The 23,198-nt window shown below is 40.5% G+C and overlaps 6 protein-coding genes across 15 annotated transcripts; 2 read left to right on the forward strand and 4 right to left on the reverse strand.

The window, feature by feature from the left end:
• Positions 1–436: 436 nt before the first annotated feature.
• LOC124210495 (transforming acidic coiled-coil-containing protein 1-like) lies at positions 437–8,124 on the reverse strand. Of its 9 annotated transcripts, none has more exons than XM_046608619.1 (12): positions 7,969–8,124; positions 7,681–7,908; positions 5,224–5,569; positions 5,087–5,158; positions 3,167–4,993; positions 2,752–2,880; positions 2,497–2,694; positions 2,108–2,433; positions 1,768–2,047; positions 1,362–1,698; positions 994–1,305; positions 437–925 (listed from the first exon to the last, which is right to left on the reverse strand). In XM_046608619.1, exons 2-12 carry the CDS (start codon positions 7,843–7,845, stop codon positions 733–735), a joined length of 4,185 nt encoding a protein of 1,394 aa, XP_046464575.1. In that variant the 5' UTR covers positions 7,846–7,908; positions 7,969–8,124; the 3' UTR covers positions 437–732. The 9 variants fall into 9 exon arrangements, with proteins under 9 accessions (XP_046464575.1, XP_046464566.1, XP_046464549.1 ...); XM_046608610.1 differs by having other exon boundaries at positions 3,167–4,311; positions 4,357–5,158; XM_046608593.1 differs by having other exon boundaries at positions 3,167–5,158.
• A 736-nt stretch (positions 8,125–8,860) lies between these two features.
• On the forward strand, positions 8,861–10,343 carry LOC124210590 (actin cytoskeleton-regulatory complex protein PAN1-like). 2 transcript variants are annotated; one of them, XM_046608750.1, is made up of 3 exons: positions 8,861–9,135; positions 9,289–9,572; positions 9,631–10,343. In XM_046608750.1, the coding sequence occupies exons 1-3, from the start codon at positions 8,922–8,924 to the stop codon at positions 10,162–10,164; spliced, it is 1,032 nt and encodes a 343-aa protein (XP_046464706.1). In that variant the 5' UTR covers positions 8,861–8,921; the 3' UTR covers positions 10,165–10,343. The 2 variants fall into 2 exon arrangements, with proteins under 2 accessions (XP_046464706.1, XP_046464700.1); XM_046608744.1 differs by having other exon boundaries at positions 8,861–9,572.
• A 20-nt stretch (positions 10,344–10,363) lies between these two features.
• On the reverse strand, positions 10,364–14,940 carry LOC124210538 (WD repeat-containing protein 11-like). The gene is made up of 11 exons (XM_046608664.1): positions 14,597–14,940; positions 14,377–14,488; positions 14,136–14,313; positions 13,895–14,068; positions 13,147–13,825; positions 12,785–13,083; positions 12,371–12,724; positions 12,189–12,313; positions 11,913–12,132; positions 10,710–11,842; positions 10,364–10,642 (listed from the first exon to the last, which is right to left on the reverse strand). The coding sequence occupies exons 1-11, from the start codon at positions 14,692–14,694 to the stop codon at positions 10,493–10,495; spliced, it is 3,522 nt and encodes a 1,173-aa protein (XP_046464620.1). The 5' UTR covers positions 14,695–14,940; the 3' UTR covers positions 10,364–10,492.
• Positions 14,941–15,085: 145 nt separating this feature from the next.
• On the forward strand, positions 15,086–16,049 carry LOC124188265 (39S ribosomal protein L43, mitochondrial-like). Its single transcript, XM_046580790.1, has 4 exons — positions 15,086–15,386; positions 15,450–15,556; positions 15,623–15,825; positions 15,894–16,049. The coding sequence occupies exons 1-4, from the start codon at positions 15,250–15,252 to the stop codon at positions 15,996–15,998; spliced, it is 552 nt and encodes a 183-aa protein (XP_046436746.1). The 5' UTR covers positions 15,086–15,249; the 3' UTR covers positions 15,999–16,049.
• On the reverse strand, positions 16,044–18,937 carry LOC124210541 (nucleolar complex protein 3 homolog). Its single transcript, XM_046608678.1, has 5 exons — positions 17,244–18,937; positions 16,967–17,175; positions 16,723–16,904; positions 16,431–16,660; positions 16,044–16,360 (listed from the first exon to the last, which is right to left on the reverse strand). Exons 1-5 carry the CDS (start codon positions 18,803–18,805, stop codon positions 16,126–16,128), a joined length of 2,418 nt encoding a protein of 805 aa, XP_046464634.1. The 5' UTR covers positions 18,806–18,937; the 3' UTR covers positions 16,044–16,125.
• A 218-nt stretch (positions 18,938–19,155) lies between these two features.
• On the reverse strand, positions 19,156–19,620 carry LOC124192661 (glutamic acid-rich protein-like). The gene has a single exon (XM_046586094.1). It carries the CDS (start codon positions 19,618–19,620, stop codon positions 19,156–19,158), a length of 465 nt encoding a protein of 154 aa, XP_046442050.1.
• Positions 19,621–23,198: the final 3,578 nt, after the last annotated feature.

The raw sequence follows: 23,198 nt of genomic DNA on the forward strand, positions 1-23,198 counted from the left end.
CGCAAAGCCATCACACGGTCTGTTTACCGATCCGATCCCGCCCAAACGTGACATTCTCATCGATTTTGCCCCTCTGACGTTTCCAAGTTCAACTGAAAGAAACCGAGAAACGTTATGCGATCTAGCGACAGATATGATGCAGAGGACCCAAAAATCGACAACTCATCAAATGAAACCAGACTAGGTCACGCAACTTGTTTTCCTCTGGCACCAAGATTAATATGATTTCTTGCGTCACAGTAATCAACTGTCTAGCCGTCGTAGATATATATATTCGAATAGAAACATACAATCTTTAAGAGGAAGCCGTGCGTCGTGAATGGTGACAAATTCGATTAGGGTCCAGTAAACAACCAGACAATGACGATATTTTCTGTTATATACCTGGTATACGAGGTCGAGTTTGAGTGGAAATAAAAACACATTCAGATATTGATTTCCTTTGCACGTGGATGGTTCTTGGCCGCTCTACGCGTCCGTGAAACATTTAATTCCTGAATTAATTATGTTACAAGAGTGGGTGAACAGACTCCCCGAGAGTCGTAGAAATTATTATCGCGACAGGTGATGAATAGGCAAGGCACACAAAAGAGCTTTAAGCGAAAGGTTATAAAAACAAAAAAGGAAAAGAGAGACCAACTTAAAAAAAGTGAATATCGAAGTTTAGATATTAGCAATGAAAAATTAATTATTCTGAAATGGTTAACGACGTCGCGTGGTACTTTCTGCTTTTTACTTAGCACTGGATCCTAATTTATTAATGAGTTCATCGCACAAAGTGGTGAGCTCCTCGTTCTCTTTGGATTTCTGTTCCAGACTTTGCTCGACCGACGCCAGTCTCATCTCAGTTTTCTTGAGCTGAGCCTTCACCCGAGAACTCTCGCCTTCAAGATTACGCTTCAAATTCTCCATTTCTTGTTGAGCTCTGAATGCAAATAAAGAAATCCGTTACCACACAAAATCGGAGAAAAAACGAGATTTACATTAACATACCCCTCGAGTTTCTGAGCGGCATGCAGCTTCAGCGTCTCGTATTTGTGTTGCTCCTGCTGCAATCTTTCCTGGTAGGCCGCTAGGGCCTTCTTCAAAGCTTCTTCATTCTTATGCAAATTCTCGGCTGCTGTGCGATTACGCTCGTACATACGGTGAAATTCGCTAAAAGCACGTTCCACTTCTTTGACGTCTTCGATCGCCTGATCTCTCTCCTTGATCGTACTTTGCAGGGTGGTCTCCATGTTGGCCTTTTCCCGCTCCTTTTCAGCAATCAATTGAGATATCGTCTTCTCATATTCACCGACAATTTGTCTATAACAAAAGGGTTATGTAAACTGTACAATAAACAAATACACCAACTCGAATACCTCATCTGGGCTTGGGCTTCAACAGTGGCTTCATATTTAGACTTCATATCCTGATTTTCATTCTCTTTCATCAGAATTTCTCGTTCCTTTTGAAGTAATTTGTCTTGGAACAACAATTCTTGTAATTTCAATGCCTCCTTGTGTTCATTCAGACTTAGAACATCTCCAGCCACATTATGACTGGACATTAGGCACTCGGGCGGATTTGACTTTTCAACCGTCTCAGTTCTTTCCACTTTAGGTGCACTAGAAGAATGTGGTGGGCTGAAGAGGAACAAACTTTCGCCAGCTGATTTGCGAGCGGCATCCTCTTCCGCAAGAATTGTGTCATCTCCACCTGTCAATGAGAATAAAAATAATGCGGCTATTACTTCGTTTTCATTTTCTCAAATAAATCAAAACGTACCAGCATCAGATGAGCGGGGTGGAAACATACTAGGCCTTCCCGTAACAAGCGGATCAAATTTCACAAATAATGATTGCCTGGCCAAAGCAATATCGTGCGTAGCGCCACCATGTTGCATGAGGAAATCCAGCTCTGAGGGATCATGAAAGACTTCCTGGGCCGGTCGGAATTCTTCTTGGTCACTACCATCGTTTGACAACCTTTCACTGACTATTTCAGGTTTGGGTGACATCGACTGAGGAATGCTTTCGATCACAGTATCGTTGGCTTCGGTGTTGTCCTAAAAGATAAAGATGACATTAAAACCGTCAAGTGAAACAAATCTTAATCAAATACTTACAACGTGGTTGGGGGAGGTAACGGCATCATTTTGTGTTTTTGGACTACCATCCCTGGTTGGCGAGGCTCCTAATTTCTTTTTGGGTTTGAAAGGATCCTCGTTCGGATCGAAAGCAAACTCAACTTCGAACGCATCCGATTTTGCAACATTAGCTGCTGGTCGGGCGACTCGGGGACGGATGGGTTTGCGTACAAAAGGTGCTTTCTTGGTTGGACTTGTTCCAGCTGGTTTCTCTGATTTAGATTCAGAGGATTGTTGCTCTTCAGTCGGCTCAGCTTCCTTATCGTTTGTCGACATGCTTTCCTTCATCTTGGTCTCTTGAGATCCTGGAAAAACATCTATCAATGTTTCAATTGTTTTCAAATATATAAAGTGACTTTTTGACTAACCGTTAACAGTGGCGACAGGCGACGCGTTTTCCAAGTCTTCCAGTTTGTCCAGGAAACTCAAGTCGTAACCCTTTTTAGGTACAATCAACGGTGCCTCTTCACAGGCTTCTCGCCCAGTGTCAGAGTGTACTGAAACTTCAGCTGGTTTTTCTTCCACGATAGTTTCGTCTTGAGCGGACACTTTATTCTCTTCAGATTCTAAATAAAATAAACTGTCAAAACAACCACGATACAATGGCTACTTGAATAAACTACCTTGTGACGTGATGGGAATGAATGAAGTTTCTTGGTCGACGTCCACTTGGGGAGTCGTGACAACAGCCTCGTCTTTTTCCACCTGTTGATCAACTGGAGTAGACGGACCGCTTTCTTGTTCCGTAATAACTACAGAAAATACATAAATAATGAAGAAATGGAAGAATGTTAGAATGGCAGCAATCGAAACAAGAAATCGATTCTTAATTATTGTAAAAACATGTGTTTCGTGGGAACGCATTTGCATATCAATCGACCTCCACCACAATGCTGTCCGTCCTTGAGTGTGTAATAAGATACGATAATGAAAGAATGCCGTTGGCATGATACCCAGACTACATTTCCTTCTAAAAAAATTTAGATTCCAGCCAGTGGCCGTAAACTTCAGAATGTTTTAGATAATAGGATCAATTACCTCTTAAAGCAGTAGAGTCGGAAATCGGGGTCGAGAGCTGGGGGAGAAGTTTAGCTTGACTGATAGATGGAGTAGCGTTCTCTAGATCATCAAACCTATCCAAAAAACTGAGGTCGTAACCTTTCTTGGTTACAATTGGCTTTTCTTCTGGTAAACTTGTCGGTTTGACTGCAGTCGTCTCGGCGTCTGCTGATGACAGTTCCGGCGAAACGTCTTCAGTTACTGCAGATGTTTGGTTTTCTTCGCTAAGGGCTTCGCTGACTTCAGCGGGACAACTTTTGTCAGCTGCGTTCAAAACGGTTTGTTCACCGGAAGAAGCGAAAGTCGAATCGCCTTCAGCTGGAACCGTGTCAACTTCGCTGCAACTGATATCAACCGGCTCTAAGGCCCCGGAAATCTCGATGATGGAAGTTGGCTGCTCTTCAACAACTGAAACGATTTCTTCTTTGTTGATCGTCAAGCTAAGTTCCTCAGTGACAGCAGGGTTTTGCTCTTCCTCGTCTGGAACTGTTTTCTTTTCAGAAACAATTTGATCTTCCTCGATTGCAACAGTTTCTTTTTCGACGACTGAAACAGGTTCTCCTTCGATGACTGGAACAACTTCCGATTCGAGAACTGGAACCGTCTCCTCAACAACTGGAACAGTTTCCTCCTCGACGACTGGAACAGTTTCCTCCTCGACGACTGGAACAATTTCCTCTTCAACGACTTGAACAATTTCCTCTTTGACTACTGGAACAATTTCCTCTTCGGCGATTGGAACAGATACCTCTTCGACGACAGGAACAGTTGTATTCAATTCGACTACTGGATCAGTTTCCTCTTGGACAGCAGTTTGTTTTTCCTCAACTGAAACTGTTTCGTCTACGGCCGGAACAATTTCTTCTTTCAAGTCTGGAACGGTTTCTTCTAAAACAATTTCTTTTTCTTCAGCTGGAACAATTTCTTTTTCTTCAGCTGGAACAGTTTCTTCCTCTACAACTGGAACCGTTTCTTCGACAGTCGAAACTACTACTTCTTCTTGAGCTGGAGTATTTTCTTCCTCTATAACTGGAACAGTTTCTACGACAGTTGAAGCTACTTCTTCTTTAACTGGAACAGATTCTTCGACAGTTGAAACTATTTCTTCTTCTACAACTGGAACAGACTCTTCGACAGTTGAAACTATTTCTTCTTCTACAACTCGAATAATTTCTTCTTGACAGCTGTCAATTTCCTCGTTCTCTTCTTCAATTACTTGGTGTTTTTGATCCTCGACGATTGACGATGAACAATCTGGATCATTGATGAAATTTTTGGTCCTGGGATGACCTTTCAAATCAGCAAATGAGCTATGCTCCGATGGCTGGTCAAGAAACGAAGCAAATTCAGAGTCGTCTTGATTAGTGACAGAAACGTCTCGCGTGACAGACAAAACGTCCCGTGTTGCGTCAGCAGGAAGGATGTCTTCTTCCTCGTATACCGAAGAAGAAACAGTTTGATTCACAGCGACAATGGGTGTGTTTTCGTCCTCACTCAACGGGAAAGTTGTGTTTAAAGTTGGCGTAGCAGGTGATTGTTTAGTTAGCACTTGCTTCGAGAGCATCAAACGTTCAAACTGAGTAATCAATTCAACATCCACTTCATTCGACGGATTGTTGGGTGTCACTGCTGCTAGCGTATCGGCTTCGGAATCTAAAACGGAGACATCAACGTCAGATCCAGACGAAGGTGAAAACGGTTGCGAAGTCCTGGCAGGGAAATTGGCTATAGCACCCAATGAATCTGTTTCTTCCTTGGGTACCGCGTTTACTGCGGGAATATGGGGCAAACTCTCCGGTGCTGAATCTACAGTTGGCAATGAGTAGTCTTTAAGACTAGCATCGACAGTGACATCACCAACAGGAAGAACGTGCGACGAATCGAAATCTAAATACCAACCAGGAGCGTCAATTGGCGTAGACGCGTCAAAGGCTGTCGACGGATGGACAGTCGAGTCCAGGTATAGAGTATCTAAAAATGGAAATACAAATTTGAAAATCGTCTATCTATTATATAAATAGTGTTACGTAACACACCGTGCAATTGTGGCTGTTCGTCAGCGCTTTCGTATTCGTCCGATTCAGAAACAACATCGGTTGGAGGTCCCGATGCGGCAACGTTGGGTACCAAATCAGGCAAAAATAGTTTCTGTTTTTTCAAATGTAATGAAGTGGGTGCTTTGAAGTTTTCTTTCTTCTGCTCAGGTTCCTTAAAGTTTTCTTCTACGACTTTGTTAGCTAGATCCTCAACGAAGCCACGGGCCAGATCGCAGTGGGTTTCATGATCATAACGGGTGATGACGGCTGTCCGTTCAGACCAAGCCTCTGCATCCAGGTCCACGGCAACTGCTTCGCATTTCTCTTCTTCGTTTGTCCCCGAACCCTGCATGAAACCAAATAAGAATGAATTTTCGTTCGTGATAGCACACCAGAGGAAAAGATAATAAAACAAGCGATTTTCTCTTATTCAGTCTGATCACGTCCCTTAGCCTCAAGGCTAAGGGACGGCAAGCTGCAATAGTTACTGCCGGGCGATTACTGTCTACTCTAAAACTCTTTCCCCCCTCTCTCTTCATGGATCTGTTGTTTTTAACGCTTTAGTTCTCCAAAAATAGGCAAACAAATGAACGCTTCCGGGCACATTCATTCCTAACATTCCTTCTAATATTATAAGGCAAACTCAATATTACATAGCAACGGTCTTAGCACAACAGAATATTCATTTGCGCTTCGTGTCCCATGCACTTTAGGGGCTGCCCGAAATGTACACCGAACCAGAGATCCTAAATAGCTGATGGGGGGGGGGGGCAACAAAAACATTAGACTACACCCAAATAACACTGAATATACCTGAAGCCATTTCCGTACGAAATTCATCGTTTTGGCAATACACTGATTTTGGATCTTTTCCAGAAAGAGAAAATACCATAACTAACAACTGGAGCAAATATATTAAGTTATCCGACACTACAGATCATGGTTGACAACAGCATCACTTGTCATCCGGATTTGTCACTCCCGACTGTGAAAAAAGAAACGATGAGAATCTGTACCACACACACTAGTCTGTGTGTCTGTCGAACAATTTTTACCCTCGAGGACCTTTTCCCATGCCCTCCCCCTTGATCCCAGAAAATAGAAAATCAGACCGACATTGGCGACATCGGGCGTTCGTTATTACAACTACGTCAACCCTTTTTTCTTTTTAACTATTTCCATCGGACTCGCCCAGTCACATTTCACATACATCCGAACGACAATTCTATTATTATTATTATTTAAAAAATTAATTTGATTATCTGCAAATACTTTTAAACAAAATAAAAAAAACAGTTTCAAAAAATTCAGTGAACGCCCTTACCCATAGTATGTTGCCCATAGTGCGGTTTACGACCCTGTTGAATAGTGGCTCTGCCACACCGGAAACCCAAAATATCCATCCGCACAGCCGGAAATTGTTTTAAGACTAAAAATACCCTAACTAATACCAAGCTCAAGAGGGCAAATATTCTACACTTGATTCTGTACTGGGCAGAATACCTCCTGTCACTCGGCTGCTGTACAAAATCTGCGTTCCCTTTGAAGTAACAACGGCGCAGACTCGGAATTGCACTGATCAATAACCCACGTTAGCTATTTTTTTAAAATGTTGATTGTTTACTCCATTTTAATTTCAGTATTTTAGTATAAGAAATCCCTACACTTGTGTACATTTCACCAACAGTATTAGATGAATGAAAATGTCAATCTTTTACCTTTTCAAATGAATGTCAGTTAAAACAATAAAATTTATCAATCAATTGTTGTAGACAAAGAAGTATAGAGAATTCATTAAATGACTAACTTTCCACACGACCAGAAGAGGTCTTGTGTGCATAATATAACTGGTTAGGTTATATATGTCAATTCATAGCACTGCAATGACGTCATACTTTCAGGTATTTTGTCGACGTTTGGGCTAAAAGTAGGATATTCGCAATTGCGAAAGATTGCAGTTTACTCACCTAATAGTCTTGATGGCTTTTGATGAATAAAAATTGTGTTAAATAAAGAAAATGGGTTGTTGAAACGCGACAGACACAAACACGAGTCGGAACGTAAACAATACACGCCTACCAACCACTTTCACCTCTCTCCAGACAAAAAGTCCCGAAGTCATCGGAGTGACTAGCGCCACCGCTATTTCGTGAGGCAATAACCACGAAATATATTTTTTTTATTTTAAACCCAACTGATTCTATTTTAATCTAGTTCATTAAAACCTGCAGTTATCAACTTATAAGAAAATCTTCAAGTATCAATATTACATAACATCACCATTATGACGAATGACTGAAATTACTTCTATCATGTATCTCGAACTGAACTAAAAGTAACCTATAAATCATTCATCCATTTTACATCTAATTCTTAATATGCAATAATTCTCACTAAGAAAAAAATCTCCCAATTGTTCTTATGATTAACCTACTATTACAAAAGCAAGAAACTTACCAGCTCATTCATGATTTTTGTCTCACACACAAAGGATTTTGACGTGTTGACATCAGCCAAGACAGATCTGACAGCTCCTGGGGAACGTGGGCTAGCACAAATGGTGCTTTCAGTTTTAATAATTGTTTGAGTCGATGGCGGTAAATTTTCATCTCCAACTTCCATGACTAATGGCGTGGCCGATGGACGTATTGGTAAGAAATATTAAACTCAATAGTCTTGGACTTCCTAATAAAATAGAAAATGTTTTACAACTAACTGGATGTAAGTCAAGATTAAATGGTTTACCTTAATTATTACTGAGGAGAGTAAAAACGAAACAGTTGCGTTGAAATGACAGAGATGACGTTTATCTTTCACGAGAAGTCGAGAACTAAAACTGCCAGTTTAAACTTATCTGCGACATTGCCAGTTTGTCAAATTCATACTTTCATTTTTCCTCGCCGGCTCGTCGGGCGTCGGCCACCAGAGCTGTCGGCCGCCAGGGCGATTGGCCAGCCAGAAGAAATAAAAAAGTATCGTTTACATCGACGGCGAATCGGCGACAAGTCGACACCATTTTTCTGTGGAACAGTTTTTTGCTCATTCATGAAAGAAAACATCATAGAAAAATAGTGTTTTGCAATAACGTTAATCTCTTTTCTTCTGAATAATAAACATTTGAATCGAAACAGCTCGATCACAAAATAAGGCACAAGACTTTAATGATAACAAGACTCAAGATTTATCCATTAAACTGGCCCACAACGTAAATAATAAGCTAGAAATTTGTAACATAATGTTGATCATCTATCTAAAATTCCGGGAAATTAATCAAACTGTGATGAAATGAAAATAAAGATCGTTTTTTTTTATTATTTTAGGAAAGTTAAATTAAATGTCGAAATGAGACCAAATATAAATACAGCATACAACAGTACCTGTACTGGAAAATACTACAGACCACATAAGCACAGACCATTATTTTTTTAAATTAATTAATCAATGTGGTGCACTTAGCACTTTGCATATCGAATTATACTTCCTCTGTATAGGATGTGGAATTAAAGATAATTAAACCGCAATTTCCTGAGCAATAACAAAAATACGATTAATCGGAACTACATTGCACCGCATTAATATTTCAACAACGATAAGAAAACCCAAATTCTTTGTAATGAAAACCTTAAAATAGTGTTAACATATTATAGGAAAGCGTCATTTGATTTGGAAAACTTGTAGGACGCAGTCGACAATCCAAGATGGTAAAGATCCAAGTTTTGGCTTTACTAGCCATCGTCTTTTGTTTCGCATTGCAGAGTCAAGCATCTCCGCTTGCCCTGCGTGAGGAGAACGACGGAGAGGAAACCGATCGAGAATTTGAAGATGCTTTCGAAGATGCTTTCGAGGCAGCACTGAACGAAGAACAGGCCCGACAGTTGGAAAATGTCGAAGAAGCTCGTAATTTTGAAGAAGATGACGACGAAGTTGCCCGAACTTTACGCGAGATTGCCGACACAGCAACCGATGAAGAATTCGAAGATGCCTTTGCTGCCGCATTGCAAAAAAGAGTGGCGCGAAATTTCCAAAATTTTAAAAATTTCGAAGAAGCTCGTAATTTTGAAGAAGATGATGACGAAGTAGCCCGAACTTTACGCCAGATTGCCGACACAGCAACCGATGAAGAATTCGAAAATGCCTTTGCTGCCGCTTTGCAAAAAAGAGTGGCGCGAAATTTCAAAAATTTCGAAAATGTCGAAGAAGCTCGTAATTTTGAAGACGACGATGACGAAGTAGCGCGAGCTTTACGCGAGATTGCCGACACGGCAACCGATGAAGAATTCGAAAATGCCTTTGCTGCCGCAATGCAAAAAAAAGAAGCGCGAAATTTTGAAGAAGAAATGGATCTCAGTGTAAGTTGTATTTTTCATTGATTAAAAAACTTTCTTAACTTAATTTCTGTTTTCACAGGAAGATGATCAATCTGAATATGAGCGACAAATTTCCGCTGATTTTGATATTACGCCACCAAAAGAATACGAAGTTCGTCAGGTACCTGCACCAGTAGTACCTGTAGCAGTGGTCCCTGCGCCAGAGGTCCCTGCACCAGTAGTACCTGCGCCAGAGGTCCCTGCACCAGTAGTACCTGCGCCAGAGGTCCCTGCACCAGTAGTACCTGCGCCAGAGGTCCCTGCACCAGTAGTACCTGCGCCAGTGGTCCCTGCACCAGTAGTACCTGCGCCAGTAGTACCTGCACCAGCACCAAGTGGCAAACCCAGGACAACCGAACCGCTGCGACTAAGCCAACTCATTGTTAGGCCTATGTTAATTAAACGTTGTCAAGGCGCAACTAATTACTCTGTCGGACATTGCGCGAAATATCTTTCCTGCGGTAGGCAATTGTTCCGTGGAGCTGTCAGGACTTGCGAATCTGGACAGCTTTTTGACGCTGTTCTCAAGAAATGCAATGACGCAGAGAAAGTAGATTGCAACATCCGAACTTAATCATTTAAATATTAAGCGAAAGAAAAACCATAGTCTCTATAGACTGACGTGTACCACCTTACTGTATCACTTCCAAGTTTCTTTCTTCACTTCTCGTTTTTACTTTTCCCAAAACTTCAATCTAAAAAGACAACTGTCAAAATTCCAATGATTTGAATACATCCTTTCTGCATTCATGAGCACCTTTCAATAATCATAATTAACTTTAACCAATGGATTTAATATTACAAAAAGTAGTAACAAGATAAATGGAAAGTACTCAACAAGTACGGAATGACTCGGTTTTGGGAAATGTGGGGAAAATAGTGTAAATGGTATTCTATGAACTTTAACAGCTTGAAATTGCATCAACATCCAAAATGTTCCATTCGTCCATGAGCTGTTGGCCGCTAGGTCCACCAAAACCTGCCCATTCTTTGGCCTCGGACTGCCATCCGGAATCATAGAGAAGCCGAGCATATTGACAATAAAGGCCGTGCTGAAAATAAATTCGTTAAAATAATCAAAGATGGATATTTTTAATTTAAAATGATGAATAAACGAACCATGAAATCCAATTGAATTGCATCATTTGCTTGGTGCAAGCCATTTTCCTCAGCGGCTCGTAATAACAAGGCGGCAGCGTCGTGCATTTGCTGCTGGACCAGAAGTTCTGCCGCCTTGTGCCATGCCCCAACCGCGGTTAGGACCAGCGTAGCCGCAAATTTTTGACGACAGTTATTCAAATGAGCAGCCCAACGTCTCCAGATCTCTGCGGCTTCAGCTATTTCCGGTTGAGTATCACCAGCTCTTTCCTTTTCCTTCATTAGAAGCAGTTTCGCAACTCGAGCCGAATCTTCCCATAAATGATTGGCTTGAAGATAACGACACGCATCAGGCACTTGTCCATTGAGAATAAGGATTTCAACGCCTTGCCAGATATGACCAGAAGCTATCAGATGAGTGGCTACAAGCTTCAGTGTGCTATGCGCATTGCCGTGACATCCAGCCGGCTGTAGTATGGCAGCAAGACACGCCAGCAAATGGTTGCTGTAAAAATGACCATGCTCCGATTCAGTGTTGAGTAATAAAGCAATCGCTTTATCCTTGTCGTTGAGCAAGAGATGATCGCGAGTCAGTTGGCGTGTGTGTTCGTAAGCCCGAGGTTTGGATTGGTAGAGAGCCGCTCGCTCCGTCGCCATTTGACGGTAGGTAGAAGAATCGCAAAGTAAATCATAGACGGTGTCCAGGGGTGTGGCACATTCTTTTCCGGAATGAAAGCGCAGATAATAGGAGGCAACAGTCCATAGCTCAGCCTGTGGTTGATCGCCGCAAAGTAGAGCAGCTCGAAAGCACTGATCGGGAATTCCAGTTTTAACTAACGGGATGTGGTCGGAAATGTAATTCAAGATTAAGTCTTTGCTTGGATTTGTGCATTTGCTTGAAGTTGGGATATTCAGCTGAACGCTTGTCTTGATGGCTTGAAAAGCAGAACGTGGCATTAGTAAAGGGCAGGGAACTGGATCTTGTGCATATTCTCCCATGCATGAGCTGCACTGCTGTAGAGAAATGTCAAACACTCGAATGGATCCGTCGGAGCATGCCAGCAGTGGTCTGTCAGAAGCCGACCATTCTGCATCCAAAATAGACAAATAATCGCGGAAAGGAGAATTCCTCCATTGTCCTAACCGTTCGCTTTCTAATTGCCAAAAGTAAACATTCCAATCAATAATCATGTAATGGAAAACAAAAATGTATGACATTTTTACCTTTGACGTCCCAGATATCAAGCCCGTCCATGTGAAGTACGAGTAACTTCATATTATTCTTACCGGGGGCAAATCGCAACTTTCGAATTGGGCTTTTGGAATGGGGTAGAGGACGGAAATGACGTGTCCGCCATTCCCAAATAGCGACGCCTCCTTCAGCATCACCAAGAGCCATCCATTCGCTCTTCCATGCCATAGACACGATTCCATTCAACGTGTTCTAAAACATAACCAGATAAATAAAACTTGTTCGAATGTAATAGACAACTGAAATACCGGAGGAGATAGTCGAGCACCATCTTTGACTACACTCCCATCGACGGTCAAGTGATAGAGATTACCGTCTGGATCGGCGAAAACAAAAAACTCCTTGACGCTCAAACCCGTCAATAAAGTGACACCTAATTATAGTAAAATTTAAGCAAGAAAAACAAAAATAAACCAATTTTTAATATTACTGGAGTCTGAATCTTCCGCTAAAGATTTTTTGACGTGTCGTTGAAGATGGGAAGGCAACCATTCCAGACTAGTGATTGTAGGAAACCGTTTCGGTAATGTCCGGATAAGGGTCAAATGACGTAAATCCCAAAGTTCAGGAGGCGCCTCTTTGAACACGACCATAAAGTATTGCTTTAACGGAGAAACACGGAGAAGTTCTAAAGGCGATTCTTCTCCTCGATCAGCTCGGACTGAAACCACTCTGCCAGTTTGAACGTTAGTCAAAATTATCTCGTTACGCACCCAACCACCGATAGCAGCTGGAGACGATTGTGCATAACTGAGAAATTCGTCCATTTGTACCCACTCAATTCCTGGAAAAAGATAACGATAAATAAAAGTTATAAAACTATGAAGATAACAATAGTTTGTACCTTTGACAGCATAATTGTGAACAGCAAGTTCTTTCTTGATCAGCCCAGATGATACGTCACAAATTTGGATAGTACCATTGGCACATCCTACAGCTACAAGTGGTTTATAATATTGCATATTTTTTACTGTGAGTGGTGGACACATCTTCATCACGCATTGGTTGGAGGAGAGTGGAAAGCCAGATAGAGAAGTCAACAATCCAGATAGAGAGAATTTAAGCGATAGTTTGCTATTGCAGTTCGTCCATAATGGAGGCATTATTTCTGCCAGGCAACCTTGTTGCTTCATGGCATTGGAGCTAAAAAGTAAAACTAGTAATTAAAATGTGAACTTCGATGCTAAATTTTAAAGGAAATAGAACCTTAAATCGTAGAAGTAAAGCCTTCCGTCAGAGAGGAGGAGAGCTGTACGTGATTCGAGAAGTGGATGCATAGCAGCACCCAATATTTTGTTGCTTTTGGTCAGTCGAATGCTTTCCGTCTGGGATCGCTGTTCGTAGTGTAACTCGACATCTAATTCAGGAGCATTCCATGGGGAATGTGAAGGGGTTGCCGGCTCTGTTGATTGCACAATTCCTCTTCGAATGCGACCACTCAAGGAACCCGATTCGTGGACGCAGATCAGCATGTCCCGCTGTCGGCACAGTAGTAACTGTTGTAGTGGGGAATAGCTTCGATCCGTGGAAAGTAAAACAGCTACTGTGTGATGAATCCTTAAATCTACCAGTAGGATTTCTCTGGAATAGACCAGGCATATGATGTGGCGCAAAGAACGATGAAAACTGAGCTGCAGACATTCATTTAGTGAAGTCATGCCCTGCTCTTCTGGACGAGGAGCAGATTCGCCTACAATGATATCTCGCATCAATTTGCGAAGTCGATCCCGAGAACGATCAGAAGAACTTAATGGCATTGGCACACTTGGTGTGCTAGGTGTGGTGGCAGCTTTTGGAGACGAAATGTAGAATTTTCGGCCATTGCTGGAAGGGGCTTTGAACAATGAAAAATCTTCGACCAACAGGATGCAATCAGGACATAAAACTATAAAAAAAAGTTTGAAGAATTTAGCATATTTTATATCATTTTTACAGCTATTAGCGGAAAAATTACACGCTAGTCTTGTGGGATCAAATGGATCGAAATCAATCGCTAAGATTTGTTCAGCATATGTTTTCTTCCATAATTTGGTCCCTGTAGTGACATCCCAAATCACAAATGAATAAGGGGGGTGGATCACCATTAAATATTTTTCACTGTTGTCAAAATGTTGAGCCCACATTATATCTGCAGAAGTCAATAAATAAATACAATTAACTGTAATGTACTGCATAATTTGATAAAATTTAATTACCTTGTATTGACTTATTTCCATCACTTAAAATGTGTAAAGCTACACCAGTAATAACATCCCAAATTATTATCACTCCAGAACTATCAGCAGATGCCAGGATCATTGAGTGACATGGGGAGTTATTAGTTGAAGTGCTTGAAGAAATAGTCCCTGATGGAATTTTACCAGGCCACTTAACCTATTTCAAGAGAAGAGATAAATAAGCAACCCATGATACTGTAATTTTTTGAATATATGTCACCTTTACAACTGCTGTTTTGTGTTTATCTAGAGTCTGAACAACTTGCAATTGAATCGTATCAACTATCACAACTGTGTGGTTTGAACCATAAGCCAGAAGACCTGTAGGACTCCTACAATAAAAATAATTTATTGTCATGCTCGATATGATTAATTTCCATCAACATTTTCCTTTTACACTAAATACTTGGATTATGAAATATAACAAAATGCATTTTTACCAATCTATTGCCCCCTTGTTTTTTATGGAACAACCAGCTGTTAAACTCCTAGGGAATATTCGAGGATAGTTCACATCCCTTTGAGAGGTTTCCTCCATTGTTTTGAAGATAATACACCAGCAGAAAGTTTAAAAATTGATGCGCATACTTTTTTATCAGCAGGATAATATAAGTAAATAATTGATAAAATTAAATAAGGGCGATGAACTTAATACTTCGGTTCACAAATTTTCACGAAAATTATGAAATACTTGAACGACCGTACCAATCGTACCAAAAGCAGACGATGTTTAATTTTAGGACCAAACCATGTCCCTTGTCATCCGCTGAAAGCACCAAAGGCTAGTCTGGCTAGTCGCGATCTCGTTGAATACGTTTGAAGCAGATTTATTTTAAACAATTTTTTTTTAATTTAGATTTTTTTAAAACTTTACTCTACAGGCTCTCTTTAGTTTTTTTAGTTTTTCCAGATGTTGCAATAGATAACTACAACGGTGTAACATGAAAAACAATCGTCTGCATACCGCAAGTGTAAAAAGTTTTGCATTGCTGCTTTGCTTGTAAATTCTAAATTGAAAGCATTATTTTGTATTATACTTTTGGATACGAGTATAATTCAAATATCATAGTTTGTTTGAGAACCATTAGCTGCAATGTCTAACAAACATCTCTTTCTACCGTCGGGATTTATTCGTACACCATTACAAAATGGACTAGGACGATACATTCCACAACTGCAAAGGATTACGCTCAAGTTCTGTAAAAATCACGGTGGAAGTCGTGGTGTTCGGTAACTTACCATGATTCAAAATTTTTATGGACAGGTTATTTAATTATTTTTTATTTTTTAAAGAGATTTTATTGAAACTGATTTGATGGAATTTGCAAAGACCAATCCTGGGACAGTTGTTTATTTGAAACCAAGAAGACATCGTTACCCTTGTATGGTAGCAGAATACTGTAAGTATATTTATTCAATTACTTTCTGTTTAATAAAAAAATTTATTTTACATAATTGGTTTTCAGTGAATGGAGAACGTGAATATTTAAGCTGCCATGAGTTCAGTAGAGCTGAGATTCAGAAATGGCTCAGCTACATGTGCACAAGATCAGGAATTCCTGTTATGAGATTTAGGAAATATCAACACACTGATTATCCCAGTATTCAGGGTGTTTGGAATCCTTTTACTCATCAAGCCCCTGAGATAAATGTGGCACAGTTCCCTCATGTATACACACATTATAAAATTTTAATTACAAGCTATTTATTATTACCATTTGATCAAATCTATTTTAGGAAATTCTATCCAAGCCTGCTGATAATGGACCCACTGCAACTGATCAATTAATTGAAATTTTCAAGAAAACACAAATTAAAGATCCAGTTAAACCTGAGCACTAGGCAATATACCATTCTTCTTAGCCAAGTCAATACAGTTTAAATAGAAACCTGTCAATTTTTTTTATTTTTCATGTTTAAGATTTAAGATCACAAATCATAATCATGTGAAATGAACAATTGGGTATAATCAACTATGTACACCATTTGTAGCTGAAGCCAATTGCTGTGCAGTGTTATCGTCCTCCCACTGTTTCATGTGATCAGTATTCAATACTTTTGAAACGAATGCCTCAAGTTCTGAACTGTGAAATTCCTCTGCGCTCAGTTTTTTCAAGTTGATAGGGGTTGATGCTGGACCCGGCACGGCAGGCAGAAAAGCAAGTAGCGACGGATCATATTGCGTGTGTAATTCCAATGGTGTCCTAATAAAATAAAGTTTAGAATGTTAGCCTATTAAAGAGCGACAGAAATCATCATGAAAGTACGACTTACTTGCGAGTCAATTCCATCGATAACGCCCCATTTCCAGTAGTCGGGCTTTTGAGCAGGATGTGTCTAGCGAATTTTCCCACAACTGGGTGATAGTGCCTCACGAGTGAATGGAGTTCCCATAGAGCAGTACTGCCTGCGTTGCAATGTTCGGGCTCCTCCAATTCTGCCAAAAAAGTTCCGCTGCCGGAAGAAGTATCTAGATCCAGCAGCATGTCTGTTTGTTTATGAGTCTGCATAACAATAAAAAAGTTATTCTGAATCTTGTTGTGAGTAAAGAAAGGGAAATGCTTACACTCATAAGAACGCGGACCAAACTAAGCAGGCTTATACTGCTGTTATGCTGGACTTGAAGAGCTAGAGTCGATACTCGTTTTGTGAAGGCCAAAACTCGGTGGATTGAAACCTTCTTCCTTCGTTTTATGAGCATGTTTTCCAGACAGTCAATTGCGATCGGAACGTTAGAATTCGACGGGCCTACATTCAAGCGCAAAGTTAATGACAAACTAATCGGTATAAATGAAATAAATGCTACGTACCAGCAGTAAGACTAAAGATAACTTTGTACAAGTGAGAATAGAAATGAATGGGATCGATGTTAAGGGCTTCTCCTTGACCCGAGAGCATAATGAGCACTACTTGGATGGCGTACAGACACTGACGGTAATCAAGCTGGTCATTTGCAATGAGGTTATTGAAAACTTCAACCAAGTCGGTGAAAAAGTCCACGTTGATCGTATGCGCGAACCTACGTAAAAAGAGAAATAATCAGAAATTACCTTTGTCAAAATAAAATTTAAAAAAATATAAACATACTTTGCCAATCCTTGAAGCACGACACCCATCAAACCGGATTTCGGTGCCATTTTAAGGATGCGGAAATAGATGGTGAAAACCAACTTGACCGTTTCTGTCTGATATTTAGTTTTACTGCCTTTACTATGCTCTGCTCTGGCAATGACGACTTCTTTCTCCAGCCGCTCAATCTTCTTTCTTCGACGTCGCTCATTCTTCGACATTATGAGGATTTTTTCTTTGCGAGTCAAGGTTTTGTACCTACTAATTTCTTCCTCCCTTTCCCGATCTAAATTAACGTCCTTGATACGTAACGCAATTAGGATGTCGAGGCAATCGGGTGGAATCTGGTGGTGTCGCTTGTTTTTGATAAGGTGATTGATTTGTCGAACTGCGTGTAGAGAAATCTCGCCTTTCTTGTCGTCTTTGAAGAGTTTCTTGAATGCTGAACAAATCAAAAAGCGTACATCGTCCACTTTGTGAGCAGTAAACGGAATTAAAGCGTGAACAATGTTTTTGGCAAAATTAAAGTGTGGCATAGACACCAGCAAGTCGCTCATGCATTTCAATGCAAAAACTGCCACTCTCCTAGTGGACTCATCAATGGCTTTTTTCTTTTTCATCTCCTTCAATGGAGAAAGAGTTTCTTCTAGCTTCTTGAGGAACATCTGGTAATATTTAAGCAGACGAGCTTCGTTCCCGTAAATTTCTCTGGTGGCTTTCTTCAGTCTTTCTCCAGGCTTAGAAGTCATTTTAATTTCAAATCCAGGTGCCAAATCCTTGAAGAGTTCCACAAGACTAGCAGAAATTAGTTTGAAGCCGGTAATGAAAATATCTGGAGTTAGAGTGGCATATAGTTTCAATACAGCACTGATATGCTCCATTCGCTCATCAGGATTTTCCAAAATGTTGCTTGATGAGGAACCAATCAGGGCCTTCAAGTCTTCAATTTTCTGTTTTCGCCTTGCATACATTTCTGCCATGCTTTTAGGGGCTTCCTCTTCTTCTTCAGCATCTTCATCGTCTTTTTCTTCCTCGTCAGAAGATTGGTAGTCAACTTCAATCGTCTGTTCAACAATGCCCTGCTTGGTCTTGATTGGAAGGAGGTGTCTTGTTTTCTTCTTCGTCAACTCGCTGTTATAGAGGTCCTCATTGTACTCCTCTTCAACTGTCTCACCATTGTGTTCTTCAATTTTTCGTTTCTTTCCTGCATTGGCATTCTTTTGTTGGATATTGGAAGCCTTTGTTTTAAAGAAACTGACTTCTTCTTCGTCCATCATGTCCATCATTTCATCTGCATCAAAATCATCTTGAACAATTTCTTCAGTTTTTGGAATAGGTTTCTCATTGTTGAATTTCTTTTTCTTATTTGACCCTGGAATAGAAGCTACGGGATTTTTCTTATTTGCCTGTTGATTTGGCCGGCTGTTGTTCGGTTGGGTTTTATCTCCCAGTTGAGTTTTCGGTTTAACGAATGGTTGGCGAACTCTGGCACCTGCCTTGTAAGTTTTTTTGTGTTTCATGTGGCTGGCTCTTTTCGTTTTGCTCACCACCATTGTTTTCTTGGCACCCTTTTTTGCCATTTTCAGTTACCGGATGATGACAAACTTGGATAAACTATAAACTTTTATTCAAACACAAATTAAATTCAATAAATTGTGTTCACTGTTCAGTCAACTGGTAGACAGACGTCTTTTGGAAAACTACCACGTGAAGTTTTGATCTTAGTTTACCGATCTATCGCTAGAGTTCGCTGATGTTTTGGTGGGAAATGATAAAAATGAATAACGAAACAAAAGTGAATCCTTATAAAAAAATGCTTCGCTTTGTATTTTTATTAAGGAATAAAACTGTCTACTATAACTATGCGTTGACAACACATTATGATCACTTTGAATAATGAAGCATGACAAATCCAATCAATAGAAACCTCTCAACATTCTTCACCCACGTCTTCGTCTTTGTATCCGCCTTCTTCATCCATTTCAGTAAACCCATTTTCATCTTCCGCATCTTCAATATTATCCTCCTGATCATCTTCGTAGCCTCCTTGTTCTTCCACAAACTCACGCTCTTCTTCACGATGTTTGAAAACGTTTTCGTCCTCCTCCACATCTTCAACAGCATTATCTTCTTGGTCATCTTCATAACCTCCTTCTTCGTCTTTAAACTCACGATCTTCTTTCTTCCGTCCTTGTAAAGTCATGGATAAATCCGGTTCCTCATTATTAGCCTTGATAACTCTTGATGCAGCAATAGTGGTCGTTTTCAAAGCCATCGGTGATTCAGTGCTTTGAACTGTTAAGGTCACTTGTTTCTTTTTGGGATTTGCATCGATTCCTTTCTTTTCTTTGGCAGTTTCGCAACAAATTTTAGTTGTGATCTCCTTTCTTTCCATGGTGTAAATAATTCACAAAAGTAATTCGATCGCGCAAACTATACGAATAACGACACTAATAGGGTATCAACAAGACCAACTACTGCGATTCGTCGTAGCAACGAACTGAAAAAATCTTAAAACTTACGACTTGGCGACGTTCTATACAAAATTATTTTTAATTTAATTCACGAATAATAAGAAGTCCTAGTCAACAGAGCTACTAGGGATTCATAGAGGCCTACACATTTATGGTTTATTAATTAGAATTCCATCCCGCATTGTCAAATTGAAAATTCCGCTTCAGAAAATTGTACGTCTACTTTTCGCCGCTAGATGGCCTTGACAAGATTTAATGAACGCAAGCGCTAACGAGCGCTAGCCATCCCCTAACAATAAGTTTGGCCAAAGGAAAGAAACAAAAAAACTAATTAAGGACGACATTAACAGCGACGATGACTGAACCATCTGGCGCCTAGCCATCAGCGCATAAAATCAACACAAAAAAAGGGAAATGTGTTTGTCGTTTAGACTGATGGAACTTGTATATATTTTCAACGAGAAAACAGGCTGATGACACTTTCCGCTAGAGAACGTGAGTGTGTGTGGGTATCGTTTCCTACTGCGCCGCATGGTGGTTTTTAATTTTATTTCGTTGCGACGGCCTTTGATGTTGAGCAGAGAGAGAAATGCTACTCCACAAAATCTTTTCCGTCCGAGGAATTTACAAAGAAATCGGAACCGCCACACCATCCCCCCGGTCGCTAGAGCAGAGAATGACGCAAGGAGGGTTCCAGCAGTATAGAAAATTAAATCTCCATCGTTAGTGTTTTTTTTTCGCTCCTGTACGGATTCCTCCCCCCCCCCCATCTTCTTTGAAATGTGCCCCTCCCTTTTCTTTCGTGATTTCCATGTCACGCGGGCTTCCCCCCTTTAAACATTTTTTGGAGACAGCTTGATTATTAACGATCGAACTGTCTTTGACTGTTTTGCGTGTGTCTATATATCGAAAGCTGATTGGATTACGTGAACGGTGTCGAAAGGTTCTCTCCGGTGGAGGTGCTGACGGTTGAAGATTTAATGCGCACACACACATGATGGAACGGGAGAAGAAGAATAAGAAGAATATATACCATGCATGTATCGTAATAAAAAACCACACGGAGAGAAAGAGAAGAGAAACAAGCGTTACCGGAGCGAAGAGCAAGCGAGTCACGTTATCAAAGGATCCCCGGGTCACGCGATGCCCACGACGACGTTACTCGAGAACCCACACCCACCCTCCTTCTTTGCTTGCTGCTGCTGCTTGAGGAGTTGATTAGCTTTTAACATTCCCATGTGTGTGTGTGTGTACTTTCTATATGTATTTTGTGGAATGACTTCCACCCGAATCAAATATCTCTCTTCTCGGAAAATAAACATTTTTTGGGAGAATTACAAGAAACAAAAGGGCGGTCTTTTGAAACCACAAATGAGTCACACAATAATGACGTCATTCGAATCCTCTTTTTTATTCTTTTGTGTTATGTTTTCGAATGACGTGGTTTGTTCTGCTTTGGGGAGGAAAAAGAAAAATCTACGCAATGGGGAGAGGCGCAGACTGTGTCACGACCAGCGCGTTCCAACCCCCCGTGAATTACGGCGCCGTGAAAGTTTCTTGTGTGTATCGCCAACACACAGCTGATCATCATTTATTATATATTCTCTTGTATATACGATCAATTTTGAGTCGATCAAATTGTTTTTCGTTTTTTGTTTTTCCTGGTTCCCATGCAAATGTTGTTGTTGCCTTCATTAGCCCAACTCGGATTGACGGTTAAGCCAATCAAGGAATATAATAACGACGGTGATTAAGATCGTGAACCTTTTAACATTCTTCCCGCATCATTTAGATCGGCTATAATATATTTTCTATTAAGTAAATAGGCAAAAAAATATCATAGGATCGTGAGTGCAGTACACTGTTTTTTTTGTCAGACAAAGTGTGGGATATTTAGAAATTTCAAGTTTTTCTCTCTCGGTGTATAATAGAATGCATGATAAGTAAATATACGCGTCAAGGAGTGAGGGGGTAGATGAAACCAGTTTTCCCCTCTCAGATTGACAAGCGAGACGGGCCAAAGAAGATAGTGGCTGGTCTTATATACAACAAGGTGGTGGTTTTGTTGTTGGGTAGTCGGGGAAAGTTTTTTATCAGAGATGGCGCATTCTTTGTCCCGTCACACCTGGATAACGATCGCCAACCCAAAAGTCATATATATTATTTTGGGTTATATACCGTACTATACACATGTATGTGTTTTGACATTTCTCTCCAGCAGCAGTTGGATTATATAGAGGGCAGCAGCAGCTTGACTCTCTTCCATCATTTCCTATAAGCTCGCCAAAGTTCCTCAAATTACAGGGGGCTTTGCCCTGGCTGCATATATGCATCAGCAGCGCGTAATCATCATATCACAATGGTAAAGTGGCTTTAGATGGATGGATGGACCCCGACGACTTGTTTGTGTGCTCCGCGTGTTTATATCTCTCTCTTATATTTACTCTTAAAAGGGTCTCTCTCTCGGAAAAGAATTAGTTACTTGATACGAAGAAATGCTGAGCTGCTGCTGCCGAGATGTGGTGGTAAAAACCAATAACAAGGGCGAGCGGAATAACCCCGTCGGCAACAACAACAACAACGCCCGTCTCGAATATCTCTGTTTTTCAAAAATAAGACGGGAAATTCTTTTTCACCCCCCATTTAATTCTTGTACACATGATGGCCTACTGCCGTACATATACTACTATATAATCCATTCACGTGTCAAAAAGTCGGTTATTATTTAAAAGTCCCTTTTCAAATAAAAGCGCCACTTGAAAGGCATGTTATATATCTGGAGGGGGGAAAAGACGACGTAAAAATGAAATAAAATACTTGTCAGTTTGAAGAAAGCATTCGAGTTCAAGGTTCTTCTATTGGGCTTTAAAAAACTGGTTAAACTTCATTCTTGTTAGGTATGCAGCAGCAGTAGTATAACTAATAAAATTGAATAATTCAGAACGAAGAGTTGAGCTTTGCGTGATGCTAATATTGAGTCGAGTTGGGTTGTTGGAACCATCACACACACAGAGGATAAAGTCGAAATTCGTATTTTTATGGTCGAGCTCGTGCGCGCATATAAATGACGCGCGAAAAAGTTGAACTTTCAAACGAGCCGCTTGTTTTTTCCGCTGTTATTTTTCGAAAAAAAGTTTAACGTGGTATCTCTTTTGATATATATTTTTCGCTTGGGGTTGGTTTTTTTATCACCTGAAGGGTATTTACCGGCAGTCGGAGCTGAGATAAGAAAAAAAGTGGCGATAGAGCAGCAGCTCACATAAGCCTTGGGTTTTATTGTTTATCTTTTGGTCCCACAGCGTAGGACAAGTTTTGTCACATTTTACAACCGTCGCACGGCAGCCATAGAGTTGTCAAGGGAATAAGACGAAATATCCGGTACAGCTTGGTTCGTCGGAGAAAAAAAAGTCCATTGAACAAGCACGTCGGTCAAAGGTCCTCTGCTTCTTCCATAGTCCATCACTCTGCTATGCCTCCCCCCTATATATCTTCGACACAC

Source organism: Daphnia pulex, chromosome 1 (assembly GCF_021134715.1).
Source record: "Daphnia pulex isolate KAP4 chromosome 1, ASM2113471v1".
NCBI lineage: Eukaryota > Metazoa > Arthropoda > Branchiopoda > Diplostraca > Daphniidae > Daphnia > Daphnia pulex.

Bases quoted from the DNA above. Each gene is read 5' to 3' on its own strand.
- LOC124210495 (XM_046608593.1), bottom strand. From the start codon at position 7,845: ATGGAAGTTGGAGATGAAAATTTACCGCCATCGACTCAAACAATTATT. The intron at 5,570-7,680 runs GTAAGTTTCTTG...GGTTTCATGCAG, and splicing joins CAAAAATCATGAATGAGCTG to GGTTCGGGGACAAACGAAGA. The intron at 5,159-5,223 runs GTGTGTTACGTA...TTCCATTTTTAG, and splicing joins CGAACAGCCACAATTGCACG to ATACTCTATACCTGGACTCG.
- LOC124210590 (XM_046608744.1), top strand. From the start codon at position 8,922: ATGGTAAAGATCCAAGTTTTGGCTTTACTAGCCATCGTCTTTTGTTTC. The intron at 9,573-9,630 runs GTAAGTTGTATT...CTGTTTTCACAG, and splicing joins AAGAAGAAATGGATCTCAGT to GAAGATGATCAATCTGAATA.
- LOC124210538 (XM_046608664.1), bottom strand. From the start codon at position 14,694: ATGGAGGAAACCTCTCAAAGGGATGTGAACTATCCTCGAATATTCCCT. The intron at 14,069-14,135 runs GTAATTAAATTT...TGACTTCTGCAG, and splicing joins TGGAAATAAGTCAATACAAG to ATATAATGTGGGCTCAACAT. The intron at 12,314-12,370 runs GTAATATTAAAA...TACTATAATTAG, and splicing joins AGCGGAAGATTCAGACTCCA to GTGTCACTTTATTGACGGGT.
- LOC124188265 (XM_046580790.1), top strand. From the start codon at position 15,250: ATGTCTAACAAACATCTCTTTCTACCGTCGGGATTTATTCGTACACCA. The intron at 15,387-15,449 runs GTAACTTACCAT...TATTTTTTAAAG, and splicing joins GGTGGAAGTCGTGGTGTTCG to AGATTTTATTGAAACTGATT. The intron at 15,557-15,622 runs GTAAGTATATTT...ATTGGTTTTCAG, and splicing joins TTGTATGGTAGCAGAATACT to TGAATGGAGAACGTGAATAT.
- LOC124210541 (XM_046608678.1), bottom strand. From the start codon at position 18,805: ATGGCAAAAAAGGGTGCCAAGAAAACAATGGTGGTGAGCAAAACGAAA. The intron at 17,176-17,243 runs GTATGTTTATAT...CTTTTTACGTAG, and splicing joins GTGCTTCAAGGATTGGCAAA to GTTCGCGCATACGATCAACG. The intron at 16,661-16,722 runs GTAAGCATTTCC...ATTGTTATGCAG, and splicing joins TGGTCCGCGTTCTTATGAGT to ACTCATAAACAAACAGACAT.
- LOC124192661 (XM_046586094.1), bottom strand. From the start codon at position 19,620: ATGGAAAGAAAGGAGATCACAACTAAAATTTGTTGCGAAACTGCCAAA.